This window comes from Pseudopodoces humilis, chromosome 8 (assembly GCF_049639895.1).
Source record: "Pseudopodoces humilis isolate 2021_Gansu_Grassland_sample_001 chromosome 8, ASM4963989v1, whole genome shotgun sequence".
In the NCBI taxonomy this organism is placed as follows: domain Eukaryota; kingdom Metazoa; phylum Chordata; class Aves; order Passeriformes; family Paridae; genus Pseudopodoces; species Pseudopodoces humilis.
The window spans coordinates 15,664,346-15,692,065 of NC_142207.1; the positions used below are offsets into that span (position 1 = coordinate 15,664,346).

General features: G+C 60.7%; 3 protein-coding genes across 8 annotated transcripts; 1 reads left to right on the forward strand and 2 right to left on the reverse strand.

The window, feature by feature from the left end:
* The first annotated feature begins 4,147 nt into the window (after nt 1-4,147).
* DNAJB2 (DnaJ heat shock protein family (Hsp40) member B2) lies at nt 4,148-9,568 on the forward strand. Of its 5 annotated transcripts, none has more exons than XM_088059166.1 (10): nt 4,148-4,232; nt 5,076-5,164; nt 6,274-6,383; nt 6,816-6,869; nt 7,009-7,128; nt 7,302-7,391; nt 7,478-7,583; nt 7,719-7,789; nt 8,017-8,528; nt 9,166-9,568. In XM_088059166.1, exons 2-9 carry the CDS (start codon nt 5,100-5,102, stop codon nt 8,418-8,420), a joined length of 1,020 nt encoding a protein of 339 aa, XP_087915292.1. In that variant the 5' UTR covers nt 4,148-4,232; nt 5,076-5,099; the 3' UTR covers nt 8,421-8,528; nt 9,166-9,568. The 5 variants fall into 5 exon arrangements, with proteins under 5 accessions (XP_087915292.1, XP_087915296.1, XP_087915295.1 ...); XM_088059170.1 differs by having other exon boundaries at nt 8,017-8,238; XM_088059169.1 differs by having other exon boundaries at nt 7,012-7,128.
* A 225-nt stretch (nt 9,569-9,793) lies between these two features.
* PTPRN (protein tyrosine phosphatase receptor type N) lies at nt 9,794-21,353 on the reverse strand. Of its 2 annotated transcripts, XM_014249195.2 has the most exons (23): nt 21,232-21,353; nt 19,535-19,585; nt 19,230-19,343; nt 18,884-18,989; nt 18,566-18,764; nt 18,083-18,407; nt 17,756-17,872; nt 17,593-17,627; nt 17,186-17,472; nt 16,631-16,717; nt 16,399-16,478; nt 16,112-16,176; nt 13,627-13,839; nt 13,287-13,496; nt 13,051-13,198; nt 12,816-12,889; nt 12,439-12,516; nt 12,187-12,306; nt 11,912-12,078; nt 10,790-10,843; nt 10,607-10,671; nt 10,445-10,518; nt 9,795-10,342 (listed from the first exon to the last, which is right to left on the reverse strand). In XM_014249195.2, the coding sequence occupies exons 3-23, from the start codon at nt 19,237-19,239 to the stop codon at nt 10,271-10,273; spliced, it is 2,586 nt and encodes an 861-aa protein (XP_014104670.1). In that variant the 5' UTR covers nt 19,240-19,343; nt 19,535-19,585; nt 21,232-21,353; the 3' UTR covers nt 9,795-10,270. The 2 variants fall into 2 exon arrangements, with proteins under 2 accessions (XP_014104669.1, XP_014104670.1); XM_014249194.2 differs by lacking the exon at nt 21,232-21,353 and having other exon boundaries at nt 9,794-10,342; nt 18,566-18,746; nt 19,535-19,555.
* Nucleotides 21,354-22,121: 768 nt separating this feature from the next.
* On the reverse strand, nt 22,122-27,271 carry DNPEP (aspartyl aminopeptidase). Its single transcript, XM_014249197.2, has 15 exons — nt 27,213-27,271; nt 27,005-27,092; nt 26,840-26,928; nt 26,645-26,758; nt 26,210-26,335; nt 25,941-26,071; nt 25,492-25,576; nt 24,969-25,076; nt 24,660-24,737; nt 24,245-24,328; nt 23,821-23,981; nt 23,628-23,667; nt 23,164-23,265; nt 22,638-22,805; nt 22,122-22,237 (listed from the first exon to the last, which is right to left on the reverse strand). Exons 1-15 carry the CDS (start codon nt 27,216-27,218, stop codon nt 22,187-22,189), a joined length of 1,431 nt encoding a protein of 476 aa, XP_014104672.2. The 5' UTR covers nt 27,219-27,271; the 3' UTR covers nt 22,122-22,186.
* Between the last annotated feature and the right edge of the window lie 449 nt (nt 27,272-27,720).

Genomic DNA, 27,720 nt, shown 5'->3' on the forward strand with positions numbered 1-27,720 from the left:
AGCATTTAATTCTCTGCTGATAGAATCAAAATTAAATCTGCTGTTATTTCTTTCTGGTATTATCAGTAATCTAGAATTTTCTGGGTCAACCAGTTTATTTGCTTAATGACTGTAGTGATGTCTGTTCTTCAGTCCTTTGGAATTACCCCAGTTTTCCCAGCTCTGTTAAAAATTGCCATCAGCAGCTCAGCAAGACCCTCAATTAGGCCCACTAATGCTCTCAGTGTGGGCCTGACAGACTGCAAATGTCAATTATAGCAGGTAATGCGTTACATGTGGGTTTGTTACAGATGGTATCCAAACTGCAGTCTTCTCTTTGCATCCACAGCACTCAATGGCACTCGCTCTCCAAGGTTCCGCTCTTGCACTGGTAGTTAGGCACTGTGGGCTATGAAAAACCAAAGAAAGCTGTTTTCTGGCATTCTTTTTTCCTCTTTCTTGTTTTCTTACCATGCAAATGAATATGCTTCATCTCCTTTTTGTTATTTGGTCCTTCTTGGCTCATTATTAGCCTTTGAGCCATGCCTAGGTGAAGACAATGGGCCATGGCTGGGCTTGTAGCTGAAGGGTGTGGTGAGGACCAGACCCCTGTCCTGTGGCACTAGCCTAGCCCTAGCCTGTGACCCCAGTCCTACCAGGCACTGCAGAGAATCCTGGCCAAGTCAGATGAACACGAGGGTTGTGGAGCTTAGGAGAATGTGGGTGTGGACATGTTGGTGTGCATGAGAAAAATCAGGATTTCCTTCACAATAGAATCCCTTCCTGTCCAGTGTCAGCTGCAGCTTCTGCTCCCCTCTGCAGCTGGAGGGTTCCCTAGCATATGGAGGGGGTGTGTGATATCAGTCTATTCATTATTTTTCATCTCACTTCCCCTGGGATCTGATCCAGGCCATGCAGCTCCCAGCTTCACCGTGGATGAGTTTGGGGTGTTCTGCTCCTGTGCACCACAGTGTTATCCAGCCCAACCTGTCACCAACCACGTGCCAGGGATGGTGGTAAAACCCTGCTGCCATGAAGCTTAGCTGCTCCCTTGGCCTGTGTGCCTGCTCATCATAGATAACCTATTTAGTCATGGGCTTCTGCCACCTCTGCCAGCCTCTGACTCTGTTGATTTAAAATCTGCAAGCACCTCGGTTTTGCAGGGTTTTGGCTGGGCCAGCAGCCCCATTGTCAGCACACGCAAGCATCCCTGCAAGGCAGAGCCTGGGACGCACAGCCTGGGTCTGTCACATTGCTCAATCTGGCTCAAAGTCATCGCCCTGCTTGAACAAAAGTCACCCTGAGTTTGTTGTTTCTCATTTCTCTGTTCTGCTATGCAAACTAAAAGCAGCTGCATGACTTTGCCTCCCTGGATTCTCCCTAGTCTCTAGAAGGTACAATTCTAAAACAGCCAGCTGATATGAGAACAGAGTGGACAAGAAGGAGATGGGCAGGTGGCTGAGAGCCTGGACACCAAGCCAAACATGCACAGCATTAAAAACATGAAGGTGTGAAGAAATTAGCTGTGCAGGGAAGTTAGGGAGAGTGGACAGGCCTTTTTGGATGAGACAGCAGGACTGTGAGTAAAAGAACCAAGGTGAATTTTTAAAACAGGGGTCCTGCTCTTCACCAGCCCCCTGTACTTGGGGGTCCCCGCCCTGATGCAGCCCTTTCAGGGGTGAGCAAGCCCTGGAGCTCCCACTGACCCCTTTTCTGGGGGCTGCACTGGTGCTATGGCCATACCAAAAGATGGCTAGCATCACCATCTGTCCTAGAGGCAGGCAGGCAGAGGAAGGTGGCACAGAAATGGCACCCAGCAGCCTGCCTCACTCTGCTCAAACTCTCTCACTCCGTCCTAGTGGCTTTGGCTTCTGCTCCTCCCCTGCTGCAGCTCCACTGCGAGGAATAGGGACCTTTCGTTGGGGAGTGGGGAGAAGAGGAAGGGAATCAGCTGCATGAGATGAGGGGAGCAGCAGGCACACGACTTGCTGAGCACTTCATAGCTCAGAAATTGCCAAGAATACAATTTTTCAGTACATAACTGCCAATTTTCTTGAGGCTATGAAAGGGCTTGTGTTTTCTTGTGGAAATCAAAAGCTGAAATGTTGTGCAGTGCTGTAAAAAATATATCTCTTAATTTGTGGTTTGCATAATAATATAGCATAGGTTTATGAGGCAATCTTGTTGGCTTCCTGAGAGATTGGGTAACCAGAATAAAAACATTTGGTCCGTTGGGGTCCTGCTTTGCTCGCCCAAAACCTCTTTCCTCAGAAAGCCTCAAGAGTATTTCATGAGCATTTTTGAGACCCTGGAAAGCCAAAAACAAGCTTGCAAGACAGCGATCCCCAGAATTTGTTAAGAAATAAGGGTATTCTTGAGACACACTCAAGATGTCTGTGCTTGATTCAAAGCTGATGTGAGCCAAGTTGGTACATCAGGACTTCAGGCAGACCTAAGAGAAAAGGGCAGGCAAAGAGGGCAGGGTGCTGCAGCTGAAGGTGAGGCACCAGTGGGCAATGGGCTGCTTTCATTTGGCTGCTGCCAGGTTTGAGTAGCAGAGTGACTGTGGCAGGTCTGGGACGAGGTGTTGCTGATACACATCTTCTCTCCTACCAGTGCTGTGGTGGGCTACTGCCCAACTCTCCACGGCCTCCCCTAAGAATATTGGGGAGGTGTCAATCCTCCTCACTCCATATCCTGATCTCAAGGGTGAAGGAAACTTCTGCCATGAAGGCATCAGCAGTGTGCTCCCCCGGCTCCAGATACACATCCAGCACGTGGAGTTCTCTCCCGTCCCAGCACAGAGGAGATCTGTCGTCTCGGGGGCCTCCTTGTCCTCACATCAGCTGCAAAAGCCACGGAAAGAAAAGCAAGGTTCCAAGACTCGGCTACGTTCTGGTGGCTCCTCCTCAGCCTCCCAGCAGCAGGATGGGATCCCTGTGAAGCAGCCTGTGGCTCCATCTAGTGCCCATGCCGGCTCCGCACCCATTGCCGGGCAGATGGGCCCAACCAGAGCCCCTGGCTACAGGCAGCCCCCCAGGAACCCCCTCCCTGCCCGTGGGCAAACAGGTACAGGAGGACAGTGCTGCAGTGGCATTCAGGAGAAAGTCCCCAGTGGCAGGAAATACTCCAAGCCGTTGCTCAGGGAAATCATCAAGTAGCTGTCTGATGACAATAGTCTCCCATCCCTTGGAGAGAGAAATGCCTTTGACACACGAGATGGTGCCCTTGGCATTTCATCCACCCCGGGTACACGACTCATGGCTGGGGAAGGCTCTTCTCGGGGATATCTGTCCTGAAACTTGTCCCGGAGGAGTGCTGGGAATGGCCTGTCTCAGGTTCGGGTCTCCTGATTCTGCCAGCCTTCCCAGCTAGGAATTTATGGGAATTGAGGAAGATTCCTGCTGTGTGTAGGTGTGGCAGTGGATCCAAAAAGCTCTGACCCTGCAGAGAGATCAAGCTCCCTCCTTCTCCCATCTAGGCCGCAAGAGGGAATCACAGATCTCCGTGGCGAGGACACACTCAGAGGTGCAGGTGAGCGAGACCGCCCAAGACCCTGAGAATGGGTGAGCACAGTCCCTCTGCAGCAGCTGAGGCTGCAGGGGCCATGAACGAGAAAAGTCAACAACGCAGCTCCTAATGCACGGTCCCGCTTCTCCGGGGGCCTGGGCACCCTGGCGCTCCCGGCTGCCGGTGCCGCACCGGCGCCAGGCAGGGACCCGTGCCCGCCTGTCGGGCAAGCTGCGCCCCGTCACGTCCCCCGCCCCGACAAAGCGCTGAGTCACCTCAGCTGTCCCCCCCGGCCGGCTCCTCCTTCCCGGCGGGACCGGCCGGGCAGCTGACTCGGCGGGACGCCAGCGGCACACGGCGCCGGGGGCTGCGGCCGTGCCCCGGTGCGGTGCGCAGTCAGCAGCGCCACCAGCGGGACAGCTCGGTGCCGCCGCATCGGCACCTCGCCGGCGCTGTCCGGGGCCCAGGCGCGGCCCCGGGAGCGGAAGAGCAGGCGCGGGGACGGACACCGGGCTGAGGCGGGCCCGATCGGCGGAGCGGCCGCGCTCGCGGCACAACGCGCCTCCCATTACGTCACCCGGCGAACGGCGAGCCCGTGACGCCAGGGGCCGCGGTTGGCTGCGGCCGCCGCCCGTCACGCAGCGGCGCCGCCTCCAGGCCCGCGGTGGCCCGGGCGCGGGGGACGCGCGACACCGGCCGCGGGCGGCCCGGGCGGGCGGGGAGGGCTCGGCGGCGGCGCTCAGGTGGGCTCCGGAGCGGGACGGGGGGAGCGGGGCGCGGGGGACCATCGGGGAGCGGCGGCCCGTGGCGCACGGGGGCAGCGGGGCCAGCGCTGTCCCTCGCCGTGCCGCCGCCACCGCCCCTCCCGGTGCCCCAGATCCGCTGGCCGCGGCCCAGGGCCGCCCGCCGGTGGCGGCGGGGCGGGGTACGGAAACTTCCAGCAGCAGCGGGTGGCCCCGGGAGCGCCGTGTTTACGGCCGGGCCGGGGGGCGGTGCCAGTGCCGCCGTACTGGTGCCGGTGCCAGCGGCAGCACCGCCCTCCCGTCAGCTGGGACTCACGGGCCGGGGGCGAGTACCGGGGGCGGGACGGTACCCCGGGGGGTCGCGGGGGGCTGCGACGGCCGCGTTCTGCTCCTGTCCCCCACCCGGAGCGGGCCGGGCGATGGAAGTGTCCCGGCGTGCCCGGGGAGGGTTACCGCTGAGCCCTTAATCCGCTCCAGCCGCTAAGCACCTTAGCGGGCTGCGCCCTCCCGCTGCCCCCCCGGCCCGCGGCCGAGCCCCCGGGGCAAGCGGGCCGGGAGCGGCGCCGGCATCGGGGCCCCTTCCCCCTGCCCGGGCAAGTTGGGGTGACGCCGGCGGGACGGCGGCGTGTCAGCAGCACAGGGTCCCACCGACTGGGGCTGTAGGTGCTCCCAGGTGCGGGCAGGGGGCTGGGGAGCTGGGTATGGCGTGGCACCGAGTTACTCTCGGGAGGCAGTGGGGTGGCCGGGGGGCTGGAGAGGGTAAGCAGCGTACCCTTGCTGTCTCACGCCCAACACTACCAGGCTGTGCCTGTGGACCCCTGACTTTGCCTTCTCCCCCTGCAGCGACCCCGTGGGACAGCTCACGTCATGGTCGACTACTACGAAGCGCTGGGGGTGAGCCGCAATGCCACCGCTGAGGACATCAAGAAGGCGTAAGTGTATGGCAGCGTGCCCCTGCCCGTGGGGCACAGTTCCCCAAGCCACCCCCTCCTGGTGCCAGCGAGTCGGGGGCTCCCTTTGGGGCAGTGTGGACAGGGCCCAGCTCCAGAGGTGACAATTCAGCCTTTGTTTCCTTTGTATGGATGCCAGAGCGGGGTTGGGCTGCCATACAAAGGCATCTTTTGGTGGGGTTTGGTGCCTTTCTCCCTGCTGTCGGCTGGAAGGCTGGAGGGCAAGTGTCAGTGGTCCCCTCTCTCTCTCTGCCAGAGGGTGCAGGGATGGCAGATGGTTGGGGCACAGGGACTCTGCTAGCATCAAAGTCAGGGGACGAGGTCACAGGGTGAAGAGCAGCATGTCCCCTTTTAGGGATGTGGGCCCTTTGTGCAGGTTGGTGCTGTGCCCCAGGTACTACTGGGGAGCTGATAGAGCTTCCTGAATCTCTGCAACTCCTGCCTGGTGCCTTGCTGAGATGCTGCTGCTCTCACTGGGGTGAGGCATCGCCAGAGGGGAGTGCCAGTGGATTGCTGGCTTGTCAACAGGTGGCAGAGGTCCCCATGGGGGGCTTCCCAAGAGTGAGTGGGAGAAGCTGGAAAGTATGGGTTAACCTAGCTGCAGTGGGGAGGAGATGGCTGCTGGTGCTCTCCTGGCCCCAGAGGGCTCCTAGCAACCCCTGGTCCGTGTACACTCAGAGTGGAGCCCATGAAGGCTCCAGAACAAACCTGTGAGCATTGTCCAGAGCCATCAATAAGGGCAGCTGAGGTGGACACACGTTGCACTACTGTGGTTGTGCTGCAGTTCTGGGGTCATTTCTGTTTTGTTGATTTAGTCTGTGTGTATTGGTGTGTGTGTGCAGAAATATGTTTATATATGTGTGTATATATGTGTGTATATATGTATTTATTTATATATGAAAACTCATACTCTTCTCAGGAGGCAGAACTAGTCCAGGAAGCTCCTGTTCGGTGCCTGAGGCTGTAGGGTGCTGGGTGAAGCAGGCTTGGGGTGCCCCTGCCCACAGGCTGGGAGGTGCAGGCTCAGATGTGGGTTCCTGGCCCCAGAGCCCCAAGGACTGCTGCGTGCCCATCACTGCCCCTCTCTGCAGGTACAGGAAGGCTGCGCTGAAATGGCACCCGGATAAAAACCCAGACAACAAGGAGTACGCTGAGCAGAGGTTCAAGGAGATCGCCGAGGCATACGAAGTGCTGTCGGACAGTAAGAGGCCACAGTGATGTCTCTGTGTGTGTGTGTGTGTCTGCCCTTGGGACTGTTCCCACTGGGATGTCCTGCTTCTGGGCTCACCCAGGTTGAATCCCTGGCTGTCCCCAGGAGGCAGTGGATCCCTATGGCTTTAGCACATAGCTTGTGGGGTGTGGTTACTTCCTCACACGTCTCCCAAAAAAGCCCTTGGGAAAGATGCTGAGCTTTTGGCATCCACAATGGGATTTCCCCAGTGGGGCTGAAGCTTTTGCATTCTTGCCCAGTGGTGTTACTTGGGTTTGGGTGCAGTGCTGGGGTAGCAGGGGCTTGTGCCAACTGCCTCCTCTTGCTCCCTGCTGTTCTGCACCTCCCTTAGTTGGGAGAAGTGTCAGTGCTCCTGTCCCTGCCTGGCAGCCAGCTTCCCTGCAGCCCCCTTTCTTCTTCCAGAGCAGAAGCGCGATGTCTACGACCGCTATGGCAAGGATGGACTCATGGGAGCAGGTGAGTAGGGCCATGGGGGTTAGAACAGCTCTGGATACATCCCTGTCTGAAGACACGGTGTGGGTCAGTGCCACCAGGGCTCCCCACCCTGCAGGGCAGAGGTCACCCAGAGCTCTATTTAAGACTGTCTTCCTTCCAGCAGGACCAGGGGGCTCCAGGGCCAGTGCTGGGGCCCCTGAATTCACCTTCACCTTCCGCAGCGCTCACGATGTCTTCCGGGAGTTCTTTGGTGGACGAGACCCCTTTGCTGAATTCTTTGGTGCGTGTGGGGCAGGGGAGGCTGGCTCGTGGGCATCTCACTGTCTGTGGGGCAGCTGCTGAGCTTGGAGATAGAGTTCATGGCTGGCCCTGGCAGAGGGTCCCCACATCAGTGCCCTGCTTCTGGTTCACAAGCTGATGGGGTAATGCTGATGGGAGGGGCCTGCCTTTCAGACGACATGCTGCCCTTCTCTGAGCTGCGAGGCCCTGGCCCTCGGCACCATGGGGGAGGCCACTTCTTTTCTCCCTTCCCAGGATCCTCAGGTAGGAGACACTGCCATTCCTCACAGCAAGAGAGTCCCTCCTCTTGCCACCCACCCTAGCACCAACCTTGTTGCTCCCTTCTCTAGATTTCTTCGCCTCATCCTTCAGCTCTGGTGCAGATGCAGGCATGGGCTTCCGCTCTGTTTCCACCTCCACTACCTTTGTTAACGGCAGGCGTATCACCACCAAGAGGTGAGGGCAGTGCCAACCCACCTTGCTCCCACAGACTTCCCTCTAGCCGCAGGCCCACAATCCTGCAAGTTCCTGCTGAGGTGCACTGGCTGCGTGGCCCTTGACTGTCCATCTGTTTTGTCTGTCTGTCTGCAGGATTATTGAGAACGGGCGGGAGCGGGTGGAAGTGGAGGAGGATGGGGAGCTGAAGTCGATCCACATCGATGGTGAGAAGTGGCACTGCAGACTGAGTTGTTGAGATCAGTGCCCTTTCCCTTAGGGGTGGCTGGGAGGTGCTGCATCCAGGTTTTGTTTTGGACTGAGCCTTGATTGGCTCCGGTTTGGAGCTCTGCTCTGAAGTATTGGTGGGGTGGGTTGGAGGTGCCAGGGCCCCACACCAGCTTTGGGGAACTGGAGTGGGCGATTCCTCCAGCCCTTGCTCCTGTTCCTGCAGGTGTTCCTGATGACATGGCGCTGGGGCTGGAGCTGAGCCGGCGGGAGCAGCAAGCCTTCCCCAGACCACGGCCCCCCTCACCGCCAGCACCGGCCCCACACCACACCTCGAGCTCCTCACCTGTCTGCCTCTACACGGATAGCGAGGATGAGGATGAGGACTTGCAGCTGGCCATGGCCTACAGTCTCTCTGAGATGGAAGCTGCGGGGCACCACCAAGCAGGTGGGCACAGCCCCGGCTCCCTGTCGGCACTGGGGGGCAGCCACAGCAGCCCCTCCTCCACCCACAGATCCCGTGGTGCCCAGGGGAGGCTGGAGCAGGAGCCACAGGGGGCCAGCAGTTCTACTACAGTGGGGCACGAACCTGTCCCCAAAGTGAAGCTGTGGCACTGTCCCCTGCTCTGAGCGTGGGGCAGGGAGAGGAAAGCAGGTGTGGAGTCCCACTGCTTGGAACTCAGCTCCTGCCTCCCCTAGCAAGGGAGGGGATCTCTTCTGCCCTTCCTCCTTGCTCAGGTGAGTGGATGGCTAGTGGCATCCAGTGTTGGAGGCTTTTAGATTTGGAGGTAGTGGCTTGAAGAGGAGCCTCCTTGATGGAGTCCCAGGAAGAGAGGCAGCTCCCTGACCTGGCTTCTGGAAGCATGGGGGGCCCATGGGCAGGCGTGCTCTGGCTGTGCCTGCCCCTTTCTCCCTGCCAGCCCTGCAGGCTGGCAGGGTCTCCAGCAGGTGCCTCCCTGGCTGCGGCCTGCCCCTGCCCAGGCTGCGGGGAGTGCTGAGTTGAGCTCCCCTCCTTGCGAGGAGGGCTGCGCACATAGCCTCTGCTTGGTGCCTTGTGTCTTGTCTCTTCCCTCTGGATGCTGTTCCTGCCTGTACTCCCTCCTCCTGTCTCCTTGCAGACTCTGCCTGGTCACTCCCTTTTGTATGCCTTGCACACCCTCCAGGGCACTGTCCCTCCTTGCTTCCCACAGCAGCAGCAGTGACCCTCTGTGATGTTCACAAGTGTTTCTGCCCTCTCCGGTGCCTGTAGTTCTGCCTTGGCTATCTTCCTCTTCTGCCTGAGTCCTTCCTCCCTCCATCCCTGCCTCTCCCCAGCCCTTGGCCGAGAAGGATTTCACAGGTGCTGTTGTGTACCCCCCTCCGCTTGTCTCCCCAGGTGTGTTCTGAGGCTGCTGCGCCCGGGGACCGCGCACGCCCACTCGCCCACGGAGGCTCTCCCAACCAGGACTCCGCTTTCTCCCTGCACGGCCACCCCCTGCCACTCCCTTCCCCCAGCACCCTCTGGCTCCATGGGATGCGGTGAGGGGGGGCATGACAGGGCTTGTGGCCGAGCAATACCTGGGGCTGTGGGGAGAGGCCCTGGGCACCACAGCGTGGTGGAGAGGGTGGGGATGGGGGGTTGCTGTAGATTAGGCTGCTGGGGGGGTGCTGGCTGTACGCAGCGAGGGGCAGCATGGCTGGGCTCGGCCAGCAGGGCTGGGCTCTGCCCTCCTCCTCGCTCTAGCCCCCCCTCTCTGACCACCTTCTGCTAACAGCTGTCAATAAACCTGTTTGCAGTAGCTTATGCCTGTGGGGTTTTTCTGGGCTGGGGATGCAGGGTTCTCATCTTTGCCTGCGGTGAGCTGTACTTGTCTGGCCGTTGCCGAGTGCAGGGATAGAGATGGACAAACGTGACATTTCCTCCCTGTGCCATCCCAATACACACAGTCAGAGGCCAAGCCTGGCTGCAGCTGCACGAACGTGACACAAGAACTTTATTCACATCAAGATACAAAATTATAGTTCTCTAGAAATTTTTCTTCTGCTTGAGTGACTAGGCAGGGAGCACACAAATAGGACCTGGAGTGGGGCTGGGCCAGGCCCCCCTGCACCCCATACTCCCCCCAACTGTGGAGGGGACCCCTGCCTCCACTTCTGCCCCCCACATGGGTACAGGAAAAGGGCTAACACAAAAGAGCTGACAGGTTGGGGAGTCCCCCTGCCAGCTCCCAGCAGCACCACCTGGTGTCCCCCACCACAGGGCTTAGGGGCCACAAGCCCTGTCCCCTCTGAGGTGACAGTGGGTGTGATGGGGTTCCTGCACACAGAGGGCCTGAGGGCAGTGTCCTTGGGGAGATGGGAAGGGGCGCCTGGGGGCAGGGGGAACAGAGCCAGAAGCACAGACACCATTTTACAGGGAGAGCAGCCCCAGAGGCCGGTGAGGAGAGTGCGAAGCGCAGGGCAGGGGGCAGACAAGAGGGGGGAGAGAGGGCTCCTCACCATCACTGCGGCAGTGCCTTCAGGATGGCATTCACTTCCTCAGCCACAGCCGTCAGTGCAAACTCAAACTGGTCCTGCAGGAGCACAGCAGGAGCAGAGTGAGGGTCCCTGCCAGCCCAGCCCCAGGGGCTATGCATGCTTATGGGGAGGGAGAGGATCCCCAGTTTGGGGCGTACCTTGGTCTGCACCATACCAGGCCGCTGATCTCGGATGTGCTCCAGCGTAGCAGCTATGTCTATCTCCTTCACCCCTGGGGCAGAGGGAGAGAGGGGTGCTAGGAGAGGAGTTTACAAGCCAAGCTCTTGGACAGGGCAGAAATGGTGCTTCCCTGCACCTACCTTTGGCCATGCGGTTCAGGACCATGTCGACAAGGATGTATGTCCCAGTCCTGCCTGCACCGTCACTGCAAAACACAGAGGCTTGGTCCAGGGGAGCTGGTTCCACTGGGATTGGTCCTGGGCAGCAGGTACCCAGCCTTCAGTCACCCTGAAGCCCAAATGCCCCTCCATCCCCTGCAGTACCTGCAGTGCACGATAATGGGGCAGGAGCGACCCCGGTAGCACTTGTTCACCTTCCTGCAAGGATAAGAGGGAACAGATCAGTGCCCTGCTGTGCCAGGGTCAAGGCTGTGCTAGGTGTCCCTTGCTGTGCTCAGTGAGGCAGGGCAGCGGCACACCATGATGTGGCCCTGGGGGTCCCGCTCATGGCTCCTCCTGCCTCCACAATGGTGCTGGACATGGGATGGGGACCACGAGTGGAAAGTGGCCGGGGCAGGGAGAGGAGTTCAGTTCCTCAGGTGCCCAGCCTGGGGAGGGGAGCAGTGGCAGGACCCCCAGGGAGAGGCTCTGGTCCGGTGGGGTGTGAAGCTGGGGGCCAGGCGCCGGTGGGGCTCCTGGCATGCTCCATGCAGCAGGCACGGCTGCCAACGATCACTTTTGTGACTATGCAACTGGAGCCAGATTACTAGCTGCAAATCACAAAAATGACGCCGGCAGCTGCGAGAGAGAGACAGACAGAGAGAGAGAGAGAGCGTGAGCGGGACTGAGAGGAGGGCGACATGCTCAGAAAACCCCCTGCTGCCCTAGGCTGGGTCCCTTGCCCCACACAACCTAGGGACAGTGAGCAGCCTGTGCCTGGCAAGAGCCCACCACCACCCAGGGACCTAAAGACCTGGGCAGGCAAGTCTCCTGGGAGCAGTCCCAGTCCTGCAGCTCTTGCCCTGGGCTAGCTGGGGATCCACCACTGGCTGTAGGGCATTGGGAGCAATGGGTTACAGCTGGTTTAAGGCTGGCTCTGGGGATTTTTTCTTGCACCCATGGCTGAGGAAGGTGCCAGTCAATGCTGCCCTCCATGCCAGCTCTGGGGAAGAGCACTTTCCCACCCTCACTGTGAAGGCTGGAGAGCCCTGGCAATCTTAGCCAGAGGTTTCTTGGCCACCAAACTCCATTGAGCCTCATCCCAAGTTGGCAAAACCTGTCTTTTTTGCTCCTTCCCATCCATGGCAGCTCCTAGTCCCTGCACCTGGTCCATGCCACGGCTCTGACCCTCATCATCGTGACAGCAATGTCCTTGCCCATCAGTGGCCTGCTTTGGGATCACTGCTGGCTCCCCAAGGGCTGGCACAGTGCCAGGTGGGCGCTCACCTGCGGAAGTCAAGGAGGGGCCGGGTGGTGGTGGGGATGCCCTCGGCCGGCCAGCTGAGGAAGTGGAACTGCGTCAGGGTGCGGGTCTCCTGCGACTGCACGTTTTTCAGGTAGAAGCTACGCACCAGGAAATCCTCGCACCAGATGTGCTCTGATACCAGGTTCACCTGCTCAAGTGAGGCAGACAGTGGGCATCAGTGCCGAGCAAGGGAGCTGTGCTCAGGGGAACAGGGGCTGGAGGATGCTCCATGCCCCAGGCTACCTGCCACACTTGCCTCATAAATGTGGTAAAGAGAGGAGCCTTCATCTGGCCAGTAGCGGTCACACTGCTTGACACTGTCCTCGGCCAGGGGGCTCAGCATGACAATGACGGTGCAGCCATGTTCCCACACCATCTGTGGGTAAGGCAAGGGGGGTTTCACTGCTGGGGGACAGCCCAGGTGGGAGAGCAGTCAAGCCCCTGTGACCCATTTTGGGGCTGCACACAAAAGGACCCCAATGGGCTGGCACAGCTGTGTGACACTCACCTGCCAGAAGTCAGCAATGGTGTGGGACAGCGGCCCCTGTGTGGCAATGTACGCTGGCATCCGTGGGTCATGTTCAATCTGGAGCAGGAAAGGGGGTATCAGATTTCATGCTCTTCAGCCAGGGGCTGGTGACATTTGAAAGAGTAGGGAGATACTCCAGGAGTTATAGGAATGTTGGGAAGGGAGATTCAGGTGCCCCAGCCAGGAGGAAAATGAGATTTAACAATTGTTTGAGCAATGGGGCAGGCACAAAGCTCACATCTGTAGACCTCAGGGATGTAACTTCAGTCCAGCTCTATCCCAGAGTGAAAACCTCACCTGGGCTGGGCACATCAAGGAGCAGGGTGGCAGGGCAGCAGGCCCCAGTGATCACTCACGATTGGACTGGCATTGATGAAGTCACTGCGGGATGGGTTGCTCTCGGCTTTCAGCTTGATTCGTACGTGATCATCTGGGGGAACAGGCCAGGTTTGGTGAGTGGCTAGAGGAGCTGCAGGCACACTAATGCTGCAACCAGACACAGCCCTGAGTGTTCCCATGCCCCACACCCTGCTCTAGCAGGACAGCTGGTCCCTGGGACTGATCCTTGGGGCAGGTGGCTGGGATGCTCACAGGGCACATAGTCGGGGTTGCGGTTCTTCTTCAGGTTGGCTTCACTCTGGGCAATGGAGCAGATGCTGGGCTCAGCTTGGTAGGCACAGAGCGCCTGCCACTCCTTGGCCAGCCGGTCCCTGTTACGGAGGTGGTCCTCCATATAGGCCTGGGGCAGAGGGGTGGGAATCAGCCCAGCAGCAGAGGGGCAGATGCAGGGCTGGGGAGGGGGCTGGCACCCCTCCAGGCTGGCTCACCAGGATCATGTGTCCGGTGGAGATGTCCATGTTGGACTGGACAGGCTCCTCGCACCAGGAGGGTGTGCTGCTGTGGGAGCTGGGGCTGGGCTGTGGAGCATCGCTGAACTGGGACGAGACACTGCTGACCCTCGAAGTCTCTGCCGGTGCCGCCGGTGCCTCAGTGCGGCCAAAGAGAGACTTGGCAGCCATGTGCTGGCGGCACAGCTCCTGGGGAAGCCCGGCAAGAGCCCTGTCCCTTGGCCACAACGCTGCCACAGGGCAGCTCCACGCACTCCGAGCCACGCTGACGCGCGGCAGCGACGCATCCTGCGGGGTCCCACGTCCCGCAGGGCCCTACCTGGTACTCGAAGGTGGTGTCGGCCGCACCCTCCGGCCCCAGGGCAGCCAGGCGCTCCTTCTCCCGCTGCTTGGCATGGCGCCGGAGGCAGAAGGCCGCAGACACCGCGATGGCAACCACAGCCAGGCAGGCCAGTGCGATGAAGGTCAGCAGCACCGAGTGGAAGCCATCCCCAAAGCGGGATGGGCGTGAGTAGGCAGCAGCTTCATTTCGCTGGGGACCGAACCAGGTAAGTGTTAGTTAGCATGGGGCCGAGGGGAGCAGAGACCTTATTCTGTGGCACATTTGGGGTTGCTGGGGGGGTCAAAACAGAGCAAGGGCTCTTTCTTCCCTTTCCTGAGGGTGCTGATTCTCCCAGCACCGTCAGCTGGGGCAGGGCTGGTGTCACTGGGGTGAGGCAGAGTGCACCCACCTACGTGTCACATAGGGCACTGCTACAGTGGTGTCCCTGGAGCTGGAATAGCTTGGCCAAGCCCAGGTAGCAGTAACTTCCTATTTCCCCTCTTCCAGCACTCAGGGCTGCTGCCTGAGGACAGACCCAGCCTGGACTGCCCTTCTACAAGGCAGGCAGTAGCCCCTTAGAACTTGGGTTCCATGACCTCCTTCTGCCCAGCTGGAGATCAACAAGGCAGCTCTGAGGAACCCAAGGAGTTAATGGTGTAGGATAAGCAACTGCAGCACTGGGTGCACTACCTCCAGAAGAGTTTCCCAACTGAGGTTGGCTCTCCCCTGCAGCCACTGCTCCACAGCAGAACAGTGAGGGAGGCAGGGTGGGGAATATGCCAGCACTGCTGGTACCATCCCAGCTGTAGCAGTCAGGGGACAAGTCCTCCCTGTTGGCCTCCTCAGTTAGGTCACAGAGCAGCCCCTGCCACCTTGCAGGTAGTGTCTCTAGGGCTCCTTCCCTGTGATTGTGGGAGACACCCCAATCTATGCCAGTCCCATGCTGGAACAGGATGTTGCTCAGGCCTTGCTGGACAAGACCTTCCTGTTAATGCCATGACTGCTTAGGTCCAGCTAGGGCAGCACAGGGATGCTGAGGCATCACCAATTCAAACATCCTGTGCCCAATGAGCTGCCAGAGCCCTGCATTACCTCATTGCCACAGCCTCCCATTGGCTATCAGCCTGATGAGGTTACCGAGGGAACACTGCACCATCATCAACTACATCATCATCATCATTGCCTGGGGATGTCCCCAGCCTAGGTGTCCCTGCTGCCACCTGCCCCCCAGCACCTGACTGCCATCAAGGTCCGGCCAGTCCTGCAGCCAGGGCACCCACCAAGTCCTGCACCTCCCAGCTCCCCAGGGCACCCAAGCAGGAGCAGCCCTGCAGCTCCTGGAGGTGTCAGCAGAGCCAGGGGGCACAGAAGGGATCTCTCCCTCAAGGCCTGCCTCCCTTCATCCTCTTCCTCAAATCTTGCACCAGTCCCAGAGCCAGGAGGGAATGAAGGAAAAGCACAAGTTGGTTAGAACTGGGAAGGTCAGGGGGCTTGCAAAGCTGCTTCAGCTTCCTCTGAGCTCCATTTCTGTCATCTCTGACATCTCTCCCAATTCTGGCCACCTGCCTTATCAAAAGGCATTGCCATAGACACATTCTGCATATTGCTGATAGAGACAGGATGCCTCAGTGGCCAGGCCACCCCTTCTTCATGGCCTCCTCCAAAGCTCCCCCTTCCTTCCTTCTTCCTTCCCTGCTCACAACTACAGCCATATCACAAGAAGTGAGAAATGGGGACACTGGGCTGGGGATGTGCTACACCATTTTTCCTCCTCAGGCTGCAAATATGAGAGCCAGGCTTAGTCCCTGTCTCCAACCCCTGCTCCCTGCCCCAGGAGACTTTTCCTGTGGCTCCCCAGAGGAGCACAGGGAGGGGTAACCACTCTCTGAACAGATGGTTCCTGTTCCATGCCTGCCTCCAGCTGCTTTGCCATTCTCTGGGGACACGATGGCATTTTGCCTGCCTAGCTATAGTTTGTGGGGTGCTCTGGGAACATCCCACTGCTTGAGTGCCCAGGCCACAGCTGAGATGGGTGTGCAGGCTGGAGGGAAGCAAGGGTGAGGATAAGCCTTGAGGGATACAGCCTGCAGCCCCCCAGTCTTGGGGGGAAGAAAAGCCTCTGGGAGTCCCTCTCAAGCCACCTTCAAACACTGTGGAGCTTTTGTTTTCCAAAGAGCTGAGAGCCCTGGGCAGGATTGCGCTGCCAGGCAGTGGAGGGGGATGATGGACAGACAGGACTGGAACAGTCTCCAACAGGAGTCCTCCAACACAGGACTGGAGTCTATCTCAAACACAGCATCCCAAACACTGCCCAGTCTCCTCTACTCTTCAGCTGCCCCACAGACCTGCAGGGACAGCTCACTCACAAAGGCCCTTGCACCCCAGGGCTGGGGGCTCCTGGCTTGTACCCAGTGGCAGCATCCCCACTCCCCTGTCCCTGCCCACCCCAGCCCCAAGGGACGGAACTCTTGCTCACTCCTACCTCTCCCACTCCGGTTTGCACAATCTTCAGGCCCAGCTCATGCTCCAGCTCTCCCTTCACTTGCTCTGTGGGAGGAAATGGTCAGAGGCATGCTTCCCCTCCACACAAGAGACCCTCCAGAAACAGAGCCAAAGGACAGCTTTGACAGCTGCCCACTTCACTCCCCAGTTCAGCCCAAGGTGGAGGGATGTATGGTAGGAGTCCTCTCTTCCTGGTCCCTGGGAAGGGGCACCCACAACTGGGAGGGGAAGAGAGGAACAAGATCAGAGGGACACTGCCCAACTCACCAGTCTGTCTGGCCACATCTGCCAGTGAAAAGTTCTGGGGGTTCTGTCGGATGCGGAAGGTAAGCGCAGGACCCACAACGCTGCCAGGGAGAGGGGGACACAGTGTGAGACCTGGAAATGCAGACCCCCTACCCACCCCCACCACATCCCAGTCCCTCCTGTCCCCCTGCCTGAGAGTGCTGAGCATGGCCAGGGCTGAGGCAGCAGCACCCCATGGTACCAGTCCCCTCACCTGATGTTGATGAAGCTGGTGGTGGAGAGGTGGAGGTGCTTGGCTAGGAGCTCCAGCAGCTGCACACCAGCAGCCAGCCCCAGGGGCCTGTGGGGACAGTGTCAGGGTGAGGAGGGGGTGGCAGGGGTGAGGGGACAGCCCCGTGCACCCCATAGTCAGAGAACAGGGACAGGCAGCTCAGGGAGTCCCAAGCACACAGCAAGAGTAGGTGTCAGGGAAGGCAGGAGGTAAGAGTGTGGCAATGTGTGGTGCTGAGGGTGAGCTGACCCTCCCTTGCACACAAATGTGCACAGAGACACTTGTGCACACACACACTTCCAGCCTGCCATCCTGCAACACTGAGCTCTGGCCTTGGTGGGGGCTGGGAAAGGAAGGCTTTGGGGTGTAGCAAGGCTGTGGGTAGAAAATGGATCAAGGGGAGTTGACCCCACAGAAACCCGACCCTACCACAGACCCAACAGGTTTGGTCAAGCATGTGAAGCTGTGACAGCTGTTGGTGGGGAGATATAGACCCTTCACACATGCAGACCCCCTTGTCTGACCCCCAGCTCTCACTTCTGGTCTGTGATGATGTAGCCATATTCATCTAGTGGCCGCATGCCCTGCTGTGCCCCACTGTCCTTCATCTCTGTGTAGCTCTTCTTCTCCACCACAATGTGCTTTCCAGGGCTGAGAGCATCCCCACTGTGTCCCTGCTGTGGCTCAGCCCAGGGAGCCGGTGAAGATGCTGCCCTGCCCTTTGTTCCATCCCCTGGAGAGCTGCTGGCTGGGATTTTGAGGGGTGGCACTGTGGAGGAAGGGGGCACTGGCTCCTCTCCATGCTGCATGTTCCCCTCCATCACCTGAAGGAAGGAAAAGGGAGAAGCTGGAATCTCTGAGGAGAGCCTTGGGGAAATGTCTCCTCCCCCTCATCCCACGTGTGGCATGGAACCTCCTCCAGGATCACCCTGCTGCAAACCCACCTGTTTTGCTGTGGGCACTTCAGGGCCAGTAACACCTGGAAAGGAGAGAGACAGAGGTCCTGCAGCACCCACCCCAAAAGGCAACACTCCCTACCCTGAAACAGGGCATGCTAGCACCTGCTGCTGCCAGTCCCTGCCTGTCCCATCCCTGCACACAGCTCACCAGAGCTCTGGAGCAGCTGGAGGAGGGTGGATAGGCTGCTTATCTGCTGGGGACTCAGTTCTGGCAGCCCCAGGCCATAGCTGGCCAGGAGAGAAGCCAGTCTCTTCAAGGCAGCATCTGCAAGAGGACATAGCATCAGGTTGGATGCTCTGCATCCGCATGGAGACTAGGGGCCAGGAATGAAGCAGATGGAGCAGGTGAGGTTGCAGGTATATTTTGCCCATGGGCATAAACCCAAAGAGGAGGGAAAGTCTGAGCCATGAGGAACTCGTGGCTGTGGGTACAGGATAGGGAAAAGGGTTGGTGCCTGGCTGGAGAACAAGGTACCCGTCTGTGCAGAGGGTGGCTGGGCAGCCAGGGGTGCTTGCTGCTCCCTCTCCTCCATGTTTCTGTAGTCACTGGGGAGCCGCAAGCTGTGCTGAAGCCTGGTGCTGGCAGGGTCCGGGCGGCCAGCCTTCTCTCTGGGCAGGGAAAGCATGCCCAAGTCCTGGAAAAGATGCCCCCCATCCACTCCTGGCTGCCCACCATAGGAGGGCACAGGGCCAGCCCCAAAAAGGGTCTGGGCAGGGACCCGGCCCAGCAGTGAGGAGGTCTCAGAGCTCTGCCTGGCTGAGGTGCCGGGATGCTGGTGAGCACCATCCTGATAGCCGAACTGCAACCAAAACACATGTCAAACCCCATAGGTCCCCTGTCACCCCATGGTGAAGGCAGGGGTTACCCGAGCACCAGCAGAAAGGTGCTGGGAGTGCAGCAACTCCCTGCCAATCTCTACTTTTCTACCCAGATGGAGGCTCTCACCCCCCAGCTTACCTTGTGGTAGGAGTAGGGATTGAGAAGAGCCTCTTCATAGCCCAGCTGGGGTGGGGAAGGCAGCAGGACGTGCTCCAGGTAGCGCTGCACCAGAGGGGAAAGCAGCAGTGGTGTGGGCTGCTCCAAATGCGGAGCTGCTGGAAGGCCAGGGTCTGGGGCTAGTGGGGCTCGCCGGGGCTCGCTGCGGAGAGGCAGGAACCTTGAGGCAAACAGTGCTGGGGTAACTCACCTGGGTAAAGGGGGAGGTCCATCCCCTAAACCCCATTTGGTGGACAAAGCCCTAGCTGGCTCCACTGAGCTCTGCTGGCGCTGTCCTACCTGTCCCTAGCGACCGGCTCCAGTGAGGGTGGCAGGCGGAGGCGGGGGATGCGCTCCATCTCCTGAGAGATCACATACTGGGTGATGCCATCCTGCCACGAGAGCCCTGCCATGGGGGGAGACTGTGAGACATGGGGCAGCCTGGGAACCATGGTGTGAGGGCATGGGATGCCATCCTGATATTCTGACCCTGTGTCCCATGGCCCGGGTTTGACCCCATTCCTCCTCAGCCCACCCTGGCCCCTGGCTCATCAGGACCTTAGACAGCTCTAGAGCCACTAGGCAATTCTACCTGACCCCCCTCCCTACAGGGCTGCAGCCACTTCCCCCACGCTCCCCCGTTCACCTTGTGCCATGAGATGCCGCAAGACATCCTGCAGACGCTGGAGCACAGGAGATGTGACCTGGAAGTAGGGTCTGTCCTGCACGGAGCCCACCTGGCACTGCCCAAACAGCCCATCTGCAAGAGAAGGGAGACAGCGGGACTGGATGAACAAACATCCCGATGTGAGGATCTCCAGACACAGCCCCACCTTTCTCCTGCCCTGCCCCCCTGCACTGCACCCTAGGTTCCCCTGCAAGGCACCCCTGTAGCCTTCACACACACGTGGCAAAGGAGAGGGGATCCCTGCACTCCTGCTGGCCACTTACCCTGCACACACACCTCCTGCGGGGAGCACAGCCTTCGGTCAAACAGGCAGCCTGGGACAGACAGACAGACAGGCCAGTCAGCACAGCATCCAAGGAAGACTCCAATGGAATTTGCTCAACACCAGCTGCTTGGGGGATCCCTACGCTCCGGAAAAGCAGCACAGGGATGCAATGTGGTGATGGTGGGAGGGGACACAGCTTTGTAGCCCAGAGGCTCGGTGCCAGTCTTTTCTGCCCCTCAGAGACAAGATGGGGGCTGGATAGAAAGTACACCCTTGGCTCTGGACCGTGGGGAAGGCCTGGAGTTTTTTTGGGGTGCTGGCAGTTAGGTAAGACTGAGGCAGCAGAGACCCGCAAAACCACATCTGCTGCCCTCCTACATGTGGTACTACGAGGAAGGGATGCAACCCAGTGACACCGGAATCCACTCTCCCCGCGAGGCGGACCCCAAAGCATGGATGTAGCGGTGTTGGGGCTGTGGGGCGTGTACCTCTCCAACCCCTCCGGCGGGCAGCACTTGGGCAGGGGGTGGCTTCCCCTTTCCTCTCCCCCCCCGTTTCGGTCCAAGACCGTCAGCAGCGAGACGGCAGCAGGCGATGACTCAGCCCCGGATGGCAAGGAAGGAACGAGAAAACAACCGGGGGGAGGGGAGGGAGGGGCCCGTCAAGCCCGCCGCGGGGGAAGGGGGCTAGTGGGGATGAGGGTCCTCGAAACCCCAACACCCAGGGGCCAGCGTCCCCCGGGGCGGAGGCCACGCAGGTACGGGGCACAGGATCCCGCTGCCGGGGGAGAGAGACCCGGAGACCCAGGTTCGGCGGCAGCGGGGGACCGGGCCGGGGCGGCAGGGCCGGCGCTGTCCGCGGTGCTGAAACGGCGCAGCGCTCTCCCGCCGAGACGCCCCGCTCCGCCGGGAGGGGCGGTGGCCCCAGCACAGGGGAGGCTCCCCCGGCCGGGCCGGTGCTCGGCCGCAGCCGTCCCGGCACCATTCCTCACTCGCTCCCGGGGGCAGCGGGTCCCCGCGGTGCAGCCGGATCCATCCCGGCACTCCCGGGCCGCTGCAGGACGAGGGGCGCAGCAGCCTCGGGCGCCCGAGAGTGAGTCAGCGGAGCCGGGGCCGTGCCGTGCCGTGGGGCTGTGCAGCCCTGCTATCGACAGCGACGCTCGGGTTCCCGAGAGCCCCAAGCACGGACCGCAAGGACCGACCAGGAGAAGAGCGGGTGCACCGGCCCGGGCGGGCCGCACTTACAGGCGGAGGGCACCTAAAGGGCGGCATGGTCTCGGAGGAAGCCACGCTTAGGGCCGCTGGCCGGGGCTTCCCACCCTGCGGCAGCCCCAGGCACCGGCTTTGCCCCGGGCATGAGCAAGCACCGTTCTGCTCCCGTCCCGTAGCTGCTGTCTCTCGGGCCCAGCAGGGTGGCAACTCTACAGCCGGCGGGGTACCCCGGGATTAGCACACCCGCCGGCCCCGGGAGAGGGGCGCCCCCGGTGCCAATGGCGCACCCGCGGTGCCGGTCGCGGGCCGCCCTGTCCCGCTATCCGCCAGGGACCGGACTCGCCGCTGCACGCCGTGACAACACCCTACGGCGGCGGGGACCGCATCGGCCTCGGAGTCCCGTGCCCCGCCACTCCCCGGGAATCTCCTTCCGGCCCTCGCGCAGCCCGGGGCAAAGCCGCCCTGCCCGGGGTCGCGGTCTCACCGTGTGCGGCGGTGGCGGCGGCGGCGCCGTCACGCAGCTGCCCGCGGCCGGCCAGGAGGAGGAGGCAGAGGAGCGCCCGGAGGAGCCGCCGCCCCCTGCTCCGCACACGGCCGCACCATGGCGCACCCGCCCGCCGCGCCCCCCCCCCCGCCGCCACCCCGCGCCCCGCCGCGCCGCGCGCCCCGCCCGCCGCCGCCGCCCCGCCAATGGCGCACCGCGCGCTGCCGCCGGAGCCGCGCCCCTCCGCGCCTCAGCCAATCACAGACCCGCGCGGCTGCCCTCAAGGCCGCGGCCGCGCCCCCCGCTGTCCAGCGGAGCCAATCACACCTCGCTCCGGGGGGAGGCGGTGGAGCGCCCAGCCAATCGCAGCGTCTCCGGGGGCGAGCCGCGCCCCCCGGGGGTGTGCCAGAGCACCAGCAGCGCCCCCGCCAATCAGCGCCCGCCCCTTCCCAGCCCTGCGGCCGCATTGGGTCCCGCGTGGGACACGCCCCTGAGAGCCGCCCAATGAGCGGCGAAAGTCGAGCCGCACCCTCGTGCCCCGCCCGGCGGCACCGCCCGGGGACCGGCCGCGGGGAGAGGGCAGCCCCCGGCCCCGGCGAGCAGCTCCAGGTGTGGTGCCGGCAGATCCCAGCGCACACGGCAGGCTCATCCCTAATGAAAGGGACGGCCCCAGCGCTGCCACAGCCGGCAGCCTCCTGCCAGCTCTCCCCAGGCAGGAGCCGAGCCCTGTTCTGCCCCTTAGCTGGGACCCCCAGCACCTCTCAACAAGGCACTGTAGATGAGTGAACAGGTCTTGCTCACAGTTCCAGGGGAGAGCACAGGTGGGAGCCATGGGAGTCCCCAGGGGGAGCCACGAACGTCAGCCCCAGCCACAGTCATGGACCACTTGCTGGAGAGACAGAAATGCTTTAATGGCCTCAGGACTAAACCCACTGCTATTCCCTCTCTGCCATGTTCAGTCGACCACCAGGCTGCTGCTGACCGTCGGTAGGAGCTCGAAGAAGCCCTGGAAGAAGAGAGGCTGTCGGGGTGGACTGAGCAAGGCGGTGTGGGGTGGGGTGGGGTGACAGGCAGTGGGGGCAGGCAGCAGCTCCCTGTCACAGCGTCATAGTAGGCAGCTACTAGCAGAAAGCAGAACCATGTCACCATAGTAACCCATCGCTGACTCAAGGCTAGCACCGGTTGCCATAGGAACTACTTAGGGATGGCAGTCACTGGGGAAGGCTGGGATGAGAGGGGGCACCTCCGGAAGCAGCCAGTACCTGAGCTGCTCTAGAGAGTTGGGGAGTTCTGTGGGATGGCTGGGCTCAGCCCCAAAGCAGGGATCGGATGGGGACACGGGGATGTGGGAGATGTAGAGCAGCAGGGAGCAGGCTTTAGCACAGGCTGGGGGACACAGGGCTCACCTTGAAGAGGGTGATACTCTGAAGCACTCCCGAGGTGCAGCACATCTCCCGGATGGAATGCATGGCCAGCTGCGGGCAGCCAATGTCCAGCACACGCAGCCCCAAGCGGGAGGCCAGAATGGGGCCGATGGTGGTGCCACAGGGTGTGTCGTTGCGCACCATGAACTCCTGCATGGGGGCAAGACCTCAGCAGCTCTACGTGCTGCCCCATGGCCTCCCACAAGGGCCCTCAGCCCTTAAGGGAAGTGACATGGGACAGGGAAGCAGCACCAACCCATGCCAGGGTTCAAAAAATGCTCCAGAGATAGGACATGCTCAGGCCAGGCTCCCATCCTGTTCACCAGCCTGCTCCCTGAGGCAGTCCTGGAGCTGGAGCCCCAGAGCAACACGCAGCACCAAGACCCCAGTGGGGTCAGACATAGTAACAGGGGTGGAGCTTTGGCACAGGGCCCCTCTGATGAACCCAGGGGCAGGGCTGCAGCCCAAATTCCTGATGTTCAAGGAGAGCTCACCCAGCCCTGCTCACCTGCAGGGGGACACCCACGCGGGCGGCAATGTCCCGGATTACAGCTTCAGTGACAGCTGTAGAGGCGTAGCGCTGGTTGCTGTTCACTTTGATGACAGGGCCCTGCACAAAAGAAGGCACCGCGGGCCCATGATGGGACCCAGGAATAGGAAACACCCATGCCCAGGCAATGCCATTCCACCCCAACATATCAGTCCATTCTCCCTTTCCTGGGTGTGCCCAGTGGGATGGGGACACTGTTTCCATGGGGACAGCCCCAGCTCAGAGCAGGGAGAAGCTCCACAGACAAGACTGGGATCCCAAGTGATTAACATCAGACGTGTGGCATGGTCAAATCCCATTGCAGGATAAAGGTTTCCCATTTGAATACCCGAGTTGTACCCTGAGGGCAGCTGGGCAATCCACAGTGCTGCAGGACAGACAGACAGCAACCATCCTAGACCAAAGCAGAGGGCTGCCCTCACCTTGTGGAAGGCTGGACGATGATTCTCCTCATGCTTGTCACTGCAAAAGAGAAGCAAGAGTTTCCCACTATAGCCTTCCCTCCCTGCAGCAACAAGGACCGTCCTGTGTCTACTACCTGGGGAGTGATGGGGATACGTCCCACAGGTGGCAGGGCAGGCTGCTCTCACCTGTGCCATGGCTCAGACTACTCACACGTAATTGGGGTGCACAGCGTGGGCCATATCAGCACTGATCATATAGGACTTGGCCACTGCCTCCTCGAAGGCTGTCAGGTTGTGTGGCGATGCCGAGATCCGGCGCAGCACCAGCTCTGTTAGCAAGGACTCTGCGCCCTGTGCACTCTCTGACCCTACCTGCCAAGGATCACCATCAGCACAATCCTGCAGCACCATGGGCCAGATGGGTGACAGGGTGCCCCCTAAAGCCAGCAAAGCAGCTTCCTACCACACCAGTATTTCCCACCCCTGCCTGGGCCATGCTCCATGTGGGTGTAAGCAAATGCCTGCCTCCTCCACTGGGGTGTGAGATCTCTCTCCTGCTAGGCATGGCTGGGAAGAGCAGAGAACAAGGAGTCCCTTCTGATGCCAGCCACCCCACAGCTGTGCCCCTTGCTCACCTCCTCATTGTCATAGAGCGCGATGAGACGCACATTGGGCTCCTGGGAGAGAGACGAGGGTGCTGCACATGAGTCAATCAAAGCCTGCAGGGTTAGGGGGGAATGGACACCAGCCTGAGTGCCACTCCATCCTGGGAATCTCAGGACTGAGCCATCAGGAAATCCCCCAGGAGAGACCAAAGCACGGAGGAAGGGAGCTGTGGCCACACACATTGCCCAGCAACAGCAGGAGTCACCCCTGGAAGCTGCTGGGAACCCCACATGCCCAGCAAAGGGGGCATCCAACCCCAGGTCCTCCAACAATCTAGACCCATTCCACAAGAACACAACTCCCTGCAGAGCCTTTGGCCAGCCCAAAGCTGAGCTGGGCTGGGTGGGGGTCATGCTACAGCCTCCAGGTTGTTTCCCCTCTCACCTGCAAGGCGCAGTAGCAGCTGTGCAGGTTGTCCAGACGGGGGGAGAAGATGAACTCATCGAAAGCACCACCCACTGTCTGCAGAGAGCCAAGAGGAGTAGGGCACAGGCTTTGGGTCACCAAAAAGTACCTGCCACTGGATCTCCATTCCAGTAGCCTTATCTCTGCCCCTCAAGTGCAGCTCCCTCTCATTCCATTCAGCTCCCAGCCCTGGCACACGCCAGGCAGAGGATGTGTGCCAGGTAGCACCTGTGTAGTGCCAGCCCATAGACTGCATGCAGACAGAGGGATGCTCCTGCCCTTACTCACCGCTGGCTGCGTATCTGCCAGGCATAGTTCCAGCTCCACAATCTGCTCTGGTTTCACTCCCAGCTGGGGGCAGATCAGGGAAAGAAGAACAGGGCTATGCCGCTCTGCCTGGGAAGAAAGCAGAGCTGTGGGCAGGACAGGCAGTAGATGACAGGAGAAACTCCCAGTTTCCCTTTACAAAGCTGTCCCTGACCCTGCTTATGTTGGCACAGTGCTCTCTCCTACTAACATGTCCTATGTTCAAGTCCCCACCTCACCCAGGACAGCCCTATGCCCTTGTGCTAGCCCCCTCCCTGCCCTGCCTCCTCAAGGAGATGCACCCCTTCCACACTGGCTGCAGGCAAGGGTGAGAAGAGAGAGATGGATGAGCAGATGTGCTGTGTACACAACTGTGAGGCAGAGTGGAAGGCTACCAGCAGTACACAGGGAGAAGGGGAACCTGGTAGCAGGTCCCTCAGGACTCAAAGGTGACAAGTATGAGGTACTTGCAAGCATCCCTGCTGATCCTTGGCATACAGCTCACCTGGGCTGCAGCACTGCAAGGTGTAGACTCCATAAGCACCTCCTTTTCCAGCTCCTCCTGTACTGCAGTGGCCAGAATGGGAACCCTGTGGGGGTCAGCAACATTAGCTCCCAGAGCTTTGCGCACCTCACCTGCTTGGGTCACACACCACCAACCCTTCCTGGGGTGTTTGCCTTGCTCCTCCAGGGAGTGATTGCTATGCCAAATGGAGCAAGAATGCATATTTTAAGTACAAATCTATTGTGCCACCTCAGGACACCCCAGTATCCTTTCCCAAATCCTATGCTTGGAAGCATCTCCTGGAAGGACTCCATGGGGCTAAGAGCCACTGCAGATCTCCCCACTGCAAGGAGCGGCTGCCAAAGGGAGAGCTAAGGCGGGGCTTTGCTCTAGCTGGGTCCCAGCCCTCCCGAGGGGTGGCCAGGGGTTGGGGCTGAGCCCGGCCTTACAGGTGGTGCTCAGTGTTGGGCCCGAAGCCCTCATTGATGCTGCGCTGCAGATGGATGGCCAGGTGAGGAATGCGGAGGATGGGCCGCTCCACACGTACCAAACGCTGCTCCAGGCGCCCCGTGGCTTGGTCCTGAAACACAAGGAGGACTTCTGCGGCCAGGCCTGCAGAGCTGAGAGGTTGCAGCAGGTCCCACTGCGTGTGGGGGTCAGCGATCCGGTACCAGAGACACACAGCTATGCGACCGTGTGTGCCAAAATTCAGACTCACCTTTATGATCACCCTCCCGGCCACGGTGAGGTCACGGTCAAACCAGGTGTTCCAGATGCCCCCTCCATAGGTCTCCACACCAACTTGCACTATGCCCACCTGTCCCCGCTTAGAGCGACGCTTCACCTGGGCAACAGCAGAGGTGTCACTGCTGGCACCATGGAGCAGCTGGTGAGAAGTGGGCAGCATGTGCCCAGAGCCTCATCGCTGATGCTGCCAGCACAGGGTGCGGTGAGTGGCTTTGCAGGACAGGGGACACAGAGGAGACAGCAGCAGGCAGAGCAATGCAGGGGCTGCTCTGGGTGACAGATTTGGGAGGTGTAGGGAGCCGACAATGATGCTGCAGGGCACAGGGGTAATCAGGATAGTTTTTGCTTGTGGCTTGAAACTGGAGGACCCCAGAGAAGAACTCAGCACACAGCCGGGTGACCTTACCCTGAGGCAGGGGCTGTCGGTGTGGGCTCCTATCAGGCTGAACCCATTGCCGGGCTGGAACTGGCCGCCGACGGCGAAGGCGATGAGGGTGGAGTAGTTCCTGGTGATGAAGTACTGGAGGCAGAGGGGTAGAGGTGAGCGATGAGGAGCCCCGTCCACCCGCGGCTCCCGCTGCCCCGTCCCAGCCGGGCCCACCTTCTGCGCCGGCCGCACGTCCCAGTGCTCCGTCTCCTTCAGCTCCTGGAAGCCGGCCTGCAGCAGCCGGCTGCGGCATTCCGCCACCACTGCGAGGGAAAGAGCCGTCAGGGCCCGCGCGGAAGGGGAGAGGGCCGGGGAGGGGACCGGGCGGTGTTTATTTACCGTGGTACGGCGAGGGACTGCGGTTCACGAACTTCACCAGTTCCTGCGCCGCCGCCTGCGCCGCCGCCTCCGAGCCCTGCGCCGCCACCTGCGGGCACAGCCGTCACCGCACATCGCCGGCAAAACCCCGCCCCGGGCCGGGACCCCCGCCGCACCGGGGACCCCAGTCCCGGGCGCCACCGACCCGAGCCCGCCACTCGCCCGGTACCTGCATGGCCGCCACCGCCCCGCGCCGGCCCGCCCGGCTCCCCCTGCCGGCACGGAGGATCGCACAGCCCGCACCCGGCAATCCGCACCCTGCACTCCGAACTCTGCACCCGGCAATCCGCACCCTGCACTCCGAACTCTGCACCCGGCAATCCGCACCCTGCACCCGGCAATCCGCACTCGGCCATCTGCACCCAGCCCGGCATCCCGCAATCTGCACCCTGCGCTCCGAACTCTGCACCCGGCAATCCGCACCCCACAATCCACACCCCGCACCCCGCACCTCCCACACTATGCCCCCCGTCATGCACATCGCACTCTCACCCTGCACCCCACACCGTGCAATCCACACCATGCACCCCTCAGCCCGCACCCTGCTCCAGACCAGGCAAACACAGTGCCTGATAGGACTAGGGTAGAGCTGAATCAAGGGTGGGTGGAAGAGGGACACAGCCGCGTGGGGTTGGGGTGAGAAGCAAGGAGCAGGGATAGGCTACAAAACAATGGTC

Coding starts and splice junctions, on each gene's coding strand:
- DNAJB2 (XM_088059166.1), top strand. CDS start 5,100: ATGGTCGACTACTACGAAGCGCTGGGGGTGAGCCGCAATGCCACCGCT. Junction 5,165..6,273: donor GCTGAGGACATCAAGAAGGC/GTAAGTGTATGG, acceptor CCCTCTCTGCAG/GTACAGGAAGGCTGCGCTGA. Junction 7,584..7,718: donor AGGCGTATCACCACCAAGAG/GTGAGGGCAGTG, acceptor GTCTGTCTGCAG/GATTATTGAGAACGGGCGGG.
- PTPRN (XM_014249195.2), bottom strand. Junction 17,873..18,082: donor GCCACCCTCTGCACAGACGG/GTACCTTGTTCT, acceptor GTCCTCTTGCAG/ATGCTGCCTTGAAGAGACTG. Junction 13,840..16,111: donor TGCAAACCGGAGTGGGAGAG/GTAGGAGTGAGC, acceptor TTCGGTCCCCAG/CGAAATGAAGCTGCTGCCTA.
- DNPEP (XM_014249197.2), bottom strand. Junction 26,336..26,644: donor CCGACAGCCCCTGCCTCAGG/GTAAGGTCACCC, acceptor GCTGTTGCCCAG/GTGAAGCGTCGCTCTAAGCG. Junction 25,577..25,940: donor CCCAACACTGAGCACCACCT/GTAAGGCCGGGC, acceptor TGACCCCCACAG/GGTTCCCATTCTGGCCACTG.